We start from the raw sequence: 11,106 nt of genomic DNA, 5'->3' as shown, positions 1-11,106 counted from the left end.
GTTAGAGGAAAATCGAGAGATCGCGTATCCGAATGTGAGTAGGCTATCAGAGAAATGATTCATGCAACACTTTCTTTTGGGTTATTCCGCGCACCATTTATAAACAATATGATATTTTATTTGATATCTTTATTAATGCTGATTTTCCGTTAAAGGAGAAACTATTTTTTTTAAATATGTAAACATTAAGATGAGTTAGACAACATTTCCTCATAGACTAATGTCCTCGTTAGGTTTACTGGAATTAAATGGATTGGATCTGATTTCTCTTCGTTCATGTTTCATAGATAAGGAAAGGAGGAAAATAAAGAAAAAGATTTGATATTAGATTTGGTCTCTGGTACTAAAGATTTACAACAACGAAAACTGAAGTTACTTACAGATAATTGTCTCTATTCTATTTTTATGACGCATACCGTAAGTTTTCGAGACTAAAATCCCCGTTTAAAACATATTATTATCCTTGTTTTGTCAAAGATAATGACAGGGATGATTATTTTATGCAGATATTTTGGTCTCAGAAACCCACGGTAAGAAGTTCTAGTCCTTCTTGGTTATGTTGTTATGTCTAACTCTATTATTGCTAAAGCTATCATGGTAAACGTATTTGCTACGAGTAATTATTATAATATTTTGATTTAAGTTAAAAGTCTTGTCTAAATATTTCGGTCATACATCTTTCGTTTCTATCATTGAAAAGTTTGTTCGAAATGATTTGACCCCCAATTGATGAGACAAGCAGTGACCACGTGTCAGACTTTTTCTATTTAGAGTTGGTACATGAATCTGATTCTGGTAATATTTGTCAATTTGCATCTCTTCGCCTGAGGGTAACTGTAAACTTGGAATGCGTGCTTCTCGCAGTTTTCACCTAAAACGACCTACATTTCAGTAAAAATGTTAAATATAATATAATTATAAACTTTCATACGCTTCTTGAAAATAAATATAACAATTTGAATGATAACTAATGTAGTTAGAATCATAATCATGGTTAGAAATATGACAAGCTAGCTGTCGCCCGCGTCTCCGTCCGCGCGGAATTAAAAAAAACTTAATAATAGCCTGTGTACTTCCAGACTATGTTCTATGTGTGTGTCAAATTTCATCAAAATCCGTCCAGCCGTTCCGGAGATAACTTCAAACAAACATCCATCCATCCATCTAAACATTCGCATTTATAATATTATATAATATTAGTAAGATTAGTAAAATAATAAGAAGTAAGGTAAATCAGTCGTGGAAAAGTTATAGTTTTTAAAATAATTTAGAAATAAGATTACATTTATCTGTGATCGATGCGGATATTTGAAAACTGTTGATACACCTATTTTATATTTAATGACATACGTGTGTTAAAAAATACTACAGCGGCGTCGCACAATTTACTAATAATATAGTAAACAAAAATAATGTAAAACGCAAGCGACGCGAGTGGGCCAGTGGGACAGCGAAATGTTGGCTTTCATTGACACCGGTCAATAGCGGCCTACCGCTTGGTCGTCGCGTGTTGACCTACAAGGACACGCATTCCGATCACCATTATAGACAAGGATGATGTACAAAACTCAAGGTCATTGCTTTAAGACCCACAGACCTTAAATTTTTTTGCCTTAAATTAACTTTTTTTATTATTATTTCTTTCATCTTGTTATATGCGTCTTCTGCGATTCATAACATGATTAGAGTTGTGTGTTGCTCATTAGCATTTAAATATTATCGTGATTTTATTATAATTATAATATTTTAATATGTAATAAATGCGAGGTCGTTGTAACGGATTGACCCACTGACTGCTAACGGCTTTCTAACTACGATTATATCGCACTATCTTGATACTTCACGAATCACAAACTTACAGGTGCGTACTAAACTAGTTTCAGACATTAAAAAACCTTTATATATTTTTCAAATTATTTTAATAACTTTTTTTTTGTTTAATAACTCTTTGGGTGTAGTTTTCTTTTATACTTTTAACTGGCTGTCGCCCCCAATGTGTTCTAGAATTTAGACTACTAGAGTACTACACGAGTAGAGTACTATATCTTTCTACTTAAGGATATTATTGTATGTTTAACTATGGGTTTCTACTGTCAAAATACATGTATCGAAACATGTATAATATATCAAGGTGACTGGAAATTTAGTTTCATAAAAAGAATAATCTTCGGTCTATATTCCTAAGAAGTTACCTTGCATGTAAATCGTAAATATTTAGTTATTTGTCTCAAAGTAGTTGATAGCAATAGAATTTATTTTATTTTGTAGTATTCTTTAATGTAAGGAAATCTTTTATAGTTTTGAATTTTTATTATCTTTACAAATTTATGAAAGCGTAGTTTTTTATTGTTTATGATAAATATTTTTCAGCGTTATCTTTCGAAAGAAGAAGAAACCCGAAGAGTTTTTACTTTCGCTGAATTTGACATGTTATTATTAATTTTCATAGTCAATAAATCTAAAAATTATTAATACGACGCTATATTTTCACTTTATAAAAAGTGAAATTATTTGATATTGCAACTAATATTTCATACATAAAAATCACAACAGGTATTTTTTTTAATTTAAACATAGGCCATAATTTAATATCATATTAGAGATCCTGTTATTTTGTTATTTGCTCCAGTAAGTATGGAGGTCTGTGTGGTGTGCGGTTTGACCGTACGAATACAGATCTATCTGCGGTCGAATACGACAGGAAACCATAAAACGATATTGTATGAAATCTATAAGTATGTATGTATATTATGGTAGATAGTTTAAAAAAATTAAATAAGCTTACCTACTTTTATCATAGAAGCTCGAAAAGTCACAAAAATAAAGCAATAATCGACTGATGGCGTTCTTTCGTTGTCGCTATTTGATTGCTCGAGTAGCGAAGATCTTACCGTGGGTTTGTAAGAACAAAATTCCCGTTTTAAAACCTATTGTTCTACCTAACCTATCTCTGTTTTATCAAATATAATGACAAGGATGACGATATGTTTTATACAGAGATCGTCTCGGAAACCAAGGGCAAGCTCGCCAATGTGACTGTAAAATAAATAAATGTCCCATGTATTTTAAAAAATAACTAAATACTCAGTTGATAGGACATGGCCTGCCTTTCGATAGTATTTCTGATATTACATAATCAAAGGTTAATATCCGCTTAATCAACTGTCTAAATATTTAATTTGCGTAATATTATGATGTAACATGTCTGCCCCATGAGACTGCGCGGCGGGAGTCGACATCATGTAGTTATTTAAAAAATATAGATATGAGAAGAGTTATTTTTACGCAACATTTATTTTTATCTTGACATCTACGTAATAGCTAAGCAACTGTCCTGATCTTTTGTAGAAAATTAGATTTAATTTTCTAATCATTTTATAAGTTTCAAATGACGGCTGCATCTTCGAATATAGGTCTTCCAGTTCAAAAATTACGCAGTAAATCAGAAGGGTATGTAAAATATTGAACTGTCAATCATCCGTAGTTTTTTTAGTGAATATGACAAGAATCTTGCCGTTAAGTTAAATCTACCCACGCTTTGGGTAGTATCATTCTCGTGTTAGTCTTACCCAATTCATTCTGCCATTCTATCTTATATTGGCCCTTAAATTAATTGATTATAACAGATTATTAAAGTGATACTAGATACAAAAAGACAAATGTGACACAGTGAGTGGTGATGCAATAATTAGGTAATAGTGGTTCAATAGTCGCTGTAGCTGTGGATGTGAGAGGCGTTACATAAAATGTAAGTATAGGTACATGAAGAAAGTTGCGCGGCCATTGGAAAGCTCAAGTGACCGCCAGCCAACCACTGATTGATTAATAGGGCTGCCACATATCTTTTATAATAGTTTAAATATCATGAAGGTCGAATATAATATTAATTCCCCTTGTACAAATATGAAATTTGGACCCAATACGATTTTCAATTACATACCACATTTGTGTACTGTATTATTTCAGATTATACTGTGATTAAAACTTAAATAAAGAATGCGTCCAAGGCCAGAAATTAAGACAAATCCAATTGTAGACAGTTTTTACTATGACAAAAACATAATGAATTATTCATTTAAATTGCAATTCTTGTGTCGTTTCTCGCACAAATCACTTCGACTATTAATTTCTTCAGATGTCGGTAGATGGCGATATAAAAATTCAGCGCCTGCACGTTCTTTTAATTTGTCGTTTGGATCATCTGCACCGAAAACAGTATTTTGCATTTTATTTATGAAAGGCGTTATTTTACAAACTAATAAACGTATACAGCTTGTTTCTTCTGTAGATTCTTGTTGTTGTATCATTTGTTCTATTAGATCGGGCAGTGATTCGTTTTTAGCCGTTGCAATGAGATCTTGCAATCTATTAGAATTTTTATTTAGAATCCACATTGTGGGATCTTCAGAACGATTTGGTCTGCCTGGTCGGCGGGTGCCAGTTAAGAAAGTTGAAATCTGAAATTGAATTGTGTCATGATTTTACTAATCTTTATAATGTCTAATTTTATTTCCAGCAAGTCTAAACATAGTACACAAATTAGAACAACATTTTAGTGCTGGCACATAGTATTCAGATGAATAATATACTCTACTGTGAGTACGAATTAATAACACTTGAAATAATTAAGATATTTGGGTATAGAGAATCTAGACTACTTACCATTTGTGCCACAAAAACTAGAGCATTGACAGCCACTGCGCTGATTTGGTTTGGTTGTAATCCTAATAAACGAATTACATGTCGCCACGGTAACATAGGATTTGAAGCTTGGCTCGGTCGATCCTCTTGTGAATTTTCTTCGCTATTAAAACTCTCTTCATTAGACGCCATGTTCTGTGGTTGTTTTCTACGTGTACTTGGAATATTCACTGTGTTAAATGCTCGAACTACGAAATCGGCAACTTTTAATGCTACTGACTCCGAACCTGTAATTTTAAAAGTATAGAAATTAATTTCTTGTAGCTAGTTTCAGGAGTTATAGTAAATAGGTTATGTATTGTGACGTATTTCCTAATATAAAAATCCGTAATATGTTGGAAACTGTTGTTTTATTATTGAAAATGTAATAGAAGCGCCTGTGGGTAATGGAATGATTTCATTTAATATTCATTGCTATTTCGTTAGCGAAGTTATAATTACTTTTGTACAAAAAATAATGGAAAAATATATTCTATTAAATTCCATTTAACCAACATTGCACCTAACATGCAGTGACCGTTAACTTTCTACATGTGTATCAAATTTAATATATGCCAAAATTTTTACTTACCGAGAAAGTCATGTGCAAATTTCATTCCTGTGCTCAATTTGTCAAGAAAACCTTCCCTTCTATAGTTTTCATCGGCAAAAGTTAACGGAAATAAAATAATGAAAAGAAATAGAGAACCTGACGCCATCTTGAGGAGAAGGGCGAGAACACAATGAGCTTGGAGATGTTCAACGCACGGTTCGTTTCTCGACGTAATGGCTGCGCCTGCGCAAACGCAACTGTCGCAGTAGACCATTAAATTCATAACTAATTATGGTCTTCGTATATTAATACATGATGTTTTTTATGTGTTTTTTTTTATTATTGTAGCAAACGTTTTTTTCAAACCTAAATAAATTATACCTTTGATCTGTTAGTTCGTCATCACTAGATGGCGTTGTCTTACCAAAAACTACACTGCATTTGTCTTCATAACAATGAGAACAATTTCTATTCCTCCCTTCATTCCATTTCCCGATATGGATCATGTCCGCTTTTCCTTTTATTTGTTCAAGATAAGATTTTTTTTATTTAATATTATTATTATAGTTACTTGAAATGAATTTCTTTTCTATTGATTTCTAGATTTAATTTTAATCAGTTGTTTACAAAAGTAAAGTTGTATTTTTTACATTTTGAATCATACCGTATACAAACAAGTAAAGTGACGAACAGAAAGTAGTCGTACAGCGAGCAGATCTATTGTTTTAAATTTCTAGTCACGAAATCATAAATTTGCAAAAGTAATGTAAAGTTTTGGAACGTCAAAACCAGTTATTATTAACTAATTTACATTTATATAAATGAAAATCAATGTTTGCTTGTTCCCCTATGCGTTTCTAAACGATTGGACTGATTAAGATTATACATTGTAAAATTTAAAAAAAAAACACCAGAGAACTGTAATTTTTTTCCTCATCACATAGATACCTGTTAAGCAGTTATATCTCCTATATTTTGTGTCAATCTGCCTGTTTCCAACCGTTAGACAACTATTTCGCTTCGTAGACCATGAAGATCTGTCATAGTACGCCAGTTCCAATTCAAATCTGTGTGCAACATGACTGTTTTAGTTCCTACATCATTTTTATATTTTATTCTATTATTTCACTTTACATTTGGTGAAATGACAACCGAAGAAATTCAAGTACTCAATGAACTACCAATAGACAAGCTTTTAAGAATAAAAAATTCATTACAAGAAGTTTCAACAACGGATAACATGACTGTAACAGAACCAACGTTGGTAGAAACATTCGGAGCTCAAGCAATGGCTATACGATCACCTATCAAACGTACAGATTACGAAGATGGATATAAAAAAGAAGTTAGTAAAATAAGTAATATATTTTCAATGTCAGTAACAACTTTAGCGTTTCTCGCGTTTGGTGGTTACTTGCTTTGTTTGATAGTTCAAGCGATCAAGTCTAAGCATAGTACCGCAAATGTACCACAATCAACGTTTGTATTGAATGCAGGGATAAAACGACCACAAACATTTGCGTCTTACGGCCGAAGGAAAAGAGAAGCTGTAACAAATGAAATTGATTTACCACCAGAACAATTGTTCTCAGCTTTGATACAACTCTGTGAGGGATACGCTAAATGGAACGGCGTCGGTTAAGAATTTTTCAAATGTTAGGGAACGTACCCATACTACGTGACCCGTTTAGGGGGGGGAAGCGGAGTCTTTAAAATACTAAGGTCAGTCACAGGAGCGGGGAGGGGCTTAGATTTTAGTCACGTAGTCGTTACTTGTTTTTTTTCATAATACATAATTCACTAGTAATTTAAGAGTGCAAGCAGTGTTTTGCTATAAAGAAGAGTATGAGCCGAATTATTTCTTTTTCATTTTCTACCTGTGAAAAATCATAATTATGAATTACTACGTAAAAACTAAAGGGGTTGACTTGGCATGTACTACGAGTGGCCACCGAGGGGAGGGAGGGGTCGAGAAAACTGAAAAAAATAGGTCACGTAGTATGGGTATGTTCCCTTATTTGTTTGCGAATAATATATTATTTTATTAATCGTTTAATAAAATATTTACATTAAATGTAGCGGTTATTTTCTGAATTTCTGCAGTGTAAAATTATGGTTAGTATAATCAATTTTGTTAGAAACAGCACATCTAAGCAAAATAGCTATTATTTTTTAAAAAATGTTTTCCACAAAACAGTGTTTATATTAAAAACAGGAAACCAGATTGCCCCTCAATATACCTACAATCTGTAAACGTTTTCAAACTGTCAAATAATCACGATAGCACCTAATAATAGCTGTATCTTCGTCTTAAAGATACTATTGTGAATCCCGTTCAAAATTCGCTTTGATATATTGCGTTAGTATTATAACTGTTATTGTGTATGGGTTAAAGTGTAAAATTGCTTGTTGTATGTAAGTTTTTTTATGATATTTTGGTATGTTGTAAGTATTCAGTGTTGTTTATAAGAGTCGGTAATGAGGGGTGCTGTTTAAGATCTGTCATCGGCAGTGCTCCACTGTTTACCGGCCGATACCAACATAATTCGTTAACTTCAACATATTTGTTATAAAAATAACTTACTTTGTTTAAAATCTTACATCTATTAGGTATAAAGGTTTAGTTTATTAATATATTGTTAGTTAGGTAACTTTTAAATTTAATACATTTTTTTTGTATACATATAATAGTTGTATGACTTCATATTTTTTTAAGAATAGTATACGTCAAGTACTAATCTAATAAGACTATGAACACCAACTGCCGAAGAAGAGAAAAAATGGAAAGAGAACTCAAAAGAAGACGTAAAAACACCAAGTGAGTGACAAGGTGGTTAAAAATTACAGGAGTAGTTTCATATTTAAAGTATTAATAGACAAACTATCTGTGACTTTTTAATCCGCGTTTAACTAAAGCTTAGTTTAACAAACAGTAGGACCCGGCTGCGTCGCCGGTGGCTGTAAGATAAGGGCCTGTACACACTACACATGTCGGTGACGATGACGGCTCGCAGCGATTGCTTTATTACGCTGGGAACTGCACAACTTTTTAGCATTATTTATATTCAATTTTTAACTTTTTTTGTAATAAATATTGTGCTTTGAAATAACTTATTGACCCGATACTGCAAAATAACAGATCTAAGTCCGTTTTTCCGTACCTTTGCAATTACAATTGAAGTGTTTTATTGCAATCAATAAATACCAGTATCAGGCAGTAAGATAAGACTGAGTGGGGGCGTTTGGGTCAAAGGTTTACGATTGACGACTCTCTAAACTAAATTGAATTTGAATCGAAATCGCCTCGTAAAAGAACTCATCGCGATTCCTTACAGTCGAACGATGCAAGCTGTCGCATGTAGGGTGACCACAAGTTTAAATATATAGAACTAACTTCCTTACGATACGGTTTAAGTTCGTCAGAATTGGTAACGAATTGTTCTTGCTTTTTGTTTTGACTGTACCTTATTTGCCTTGATGGCCATCAAGTAATTACTTTTTTTTTGTATTTTGAAAATGTATTTTCCAAAAATAAAAGTTGTCCTTGAACTATGTTTATTGTGTAGTATTTTTTAATCACAAATACATGTTATGAATTCCTCTAAAATATTTCCCATATTGGTTACATTATCATGGTCACCTTGTGTGAAGAAAACTATACTTAATACTTAAAATACCACTAAAGCGATAGGATTTAACAATATAAATGTAGTACATAGACAAATCCTGAGACTTTTCATATGCAATTTTCCTTATCTGTTTTAATTTGGAAAAAATTCAGTGAGATTAGATCAAAATTTTCGACGTAAAAAATAATGTTAGGTAGTTCGTGTATTGATTTATTTTGTCGGTAAATGTTAGCCTTATGAATACCGAAGTGACATATTTACAACAAAGTCCTACAAGTCATGAATTAGCTATAGATATTCTAATGGGCTTTATGTAAGATATGCTCACATGGCGGAGTAAACCGGGGGCGAAACCAGACCTAATACATTATATTCAGAGTTAGCATACCGCTGTTTGTGAACGATGTGCGACGATGTATGCTAATATATTTGCTAATAAGCTACTGTTGGAGTAATGGTGGACAAGCCTAACGACGTATATAAACTGATGTCAAGGTAAATCTTTATATATATAATTCTTCTGTGAGTGTGTATGTCACTGAACTTCTCTCAAACGACTGGACCGATTTTGATGAATTGGGTGTGTTCAAGGGGATCTGGGAATGGTTTAGATTAACAATTTACATCAAATATTAACTTCATATTAATTTATTCAAATTAAAGACGTGTAGACAGGACAACGTCTGTCGGGTCCGCTAGTTAATTATTATATATAATTCTAGTATCAGAAATTATTTGTTGTTTATTACGCTTCGTATCATCTGATAAAAAGGTGTAGACTATATTCAGTTATGTACTTTATTTTCAGCTTGATACGTATAATAATTTTAAGGTAAAACTTTTTATTTACACAGCCAGACTTTATTGGTAAAAGCTATTCTAACAAATATGAGCTTTCGTTTTATTCTTGATTATAAAAATAGGCTGTAATAAAAACAATAAATGTACGTTATTTAATAATCGTATATAACAGAACTATGTTTTAGATACAGAATGAAAGGTTTCTAACATCAATGTTAGAAACAGCTGCAAAGATAATAAATTTTAGATATCCAATCAAATGCGAACTAATGTTCCTGTGTTGCCTCATTCACGTACGCCAGTGTGGCCATTTAAGCATTACGTTAAGTAACCAACAATAAATATCTCAGCCAACAAAATACATCGCGCACTCTGTTGACAAATCCCGCAATAAAATATAAGCATTTACAATAAAATTAATTATTATTTACACGGTGCACCGGACCTCAATGCAAAGACAGTATAGTGTGGACATGACTTTGTAAATATTAAGCTAATTTATATTACACGAAATAAACGTCGATATTATTGTGTTCGAAACTGTTATTGTTTTTATACTTTTGGTAGGTAATTACATCTTAACGAACAATGAAAACAATAATTTAGACAAAGCAATTTCTATTTTTCATTAAAAAAGGGGAAATGAAGAGTAAAAAGTTTAGGACCTAATAACAATTTAAGGTGTGATAGTTGGTATGTCCATACTAACATAATCTGCGGTTGAACCATGTTGGGGGTCTAGGGACCCCGCGGCGGCCTGCCTTATCGCACGCTGCGCGGGACACCACGCTCCCCCTTCTTCCCCCCTTGCCCCTACCCCACCACTGCCATGTAGGGCCACCATTACCTTACTCTTTAAACGTCCCATTTCCGATACAAATGCCCCATCAAATATATTTTAATGTAATCGAACAAGTTATTGGTATCAAAACACTTGTAATTTATGTTTTGTAATTGTTTAGTACATTTTTATCTAATACAAATGTAAATTATAAGACCATTGATCTGTGAATCTTGGTGTTGTGGTTTCGAAATTTCTTTAAATTATTAATTTCATAGTTAATCTCTTTTTTGTTTATAAATGGAATCCGTAGTCCCAAATTCAAGTCCAATGAGCGTATCAGTATTGTGTAAAATCTTAAATATAATCGTACGTATAATAAAAATTATAAGTATAAAGAGGACACACCATACAAAGCAGTGTGATGTTTACGGCCGTCCTGCGGCAATCATAATTCCAGGCAGAGCCTCCGCGGCCACGCAGGCGTCTTGCTGGACTTTTATTGTGATTTAGTCGCGCAGAGCCACGCCGTGCAGCGCTAAACCAAGCCTTTGCCGCTTCCATAATTCTTTTTTGCAATTCTACACGATACCTACACCTTTACGGCTCTTATTTGACAGATAAGAGTCATAAAGCCCTTGTTATCAGCTCGATTAGTCTTA

At 32.9% G+C, this 11,106-nt stretch overlaps 2 protein-coding genes across 2 annotated transcripts; one reads left to right on the top strand and one right to left on the bottom strand.

The window, feature by feature from the left end:
* Positions 1-4,018: 4,018 nt before the first annotated feature.
* Positions 4,019-5,684, bottom strand: LOC106121692 (uncharacterized). Its single transcript, XM_013317456.1, has 3 exons — positions 5,273-5,684; positions 4,663-4,928; positions 4,019-4,457 (listed from the first exon to the last, which is right to left on the bottom strand). The coding sequence occupies exons 1-3, from the start codon at positions 5,514-5,516 to the stop codon at positions 4,068-4,070; spliced, it is 900 nt and encodes a 299-aa protein (XP_013172910.1). The 5' UTR covers positions 5,517-5,684; the 3' UTR covers positions 4,019-4,067.
* A 245-nt stretch (positions 5,685-5,929) lies between these two features.
* On the top strand, positions 5,930-6,875 carry LOC106121694 (uncharacterized). The gene has a single exon (XM_013317458.1). It carries the CDS (start codon positions 6,312-6,314, stop codon positions 6,873-6,875), a length of 564 nt encoding a protein of 187 aa, XP_013172912.1. The 5' UTR covers positions 5,930-6,311.
* The last annotated feature ends 4,231 nt before the right edge of the window (positions 6,876-11,106 follow it).

Source organism: Papilio xuthus, unplaced genomic scaffold (assembly GCF_000836235.2).
Source record: "Papilio xuthus unplaced genomic scaffold, Pxut_1.1 DF826938.1, whole genome shotgun sequence".
NCBI lineage: Eukaryota > Metazoa > Arthropoda > Insecta > Lepidoptera > Papilionidae > Papilio > Papilio xuthus.
Note: the sequence above shows the minus strand (reverse complement) of the source record. Positions and strands in the feature narration are given on the sequence as shown.

Excerpts from the sequence above, each read along its gene's own strand:
- LOC106121692 (XM_013317456.1), bottom strand. The coding sequence starts at position 5,516 with ATGAATTTAATGGTCTACTGCGACAGTTGCGTTTGCGCAGGCGCAGCC. Across the intron at positions 4,929-5,272 it reads ATTTGCACATGACTTTCTCG|GTTCGGAGTCAGTAGCATTA; the intron begins GTAAGTAAAAAT and ends TTAAAATTACAG. Across the intron at positions 4,458-4,662 it reads TAGTTTTTGTGGCACAAATG|ATTTCAACTTTCTTAACTGG; the intron begins GTAAGTAGTCTA and ends ATTCAATTTCAG.
- LOC106121694 (XM_013317458.1), top strand. The coding sequence starts at position 6,312 with ATGACTGTTTTAGTTCCTACATCATTTTTATATTTTATTCTATTATTT.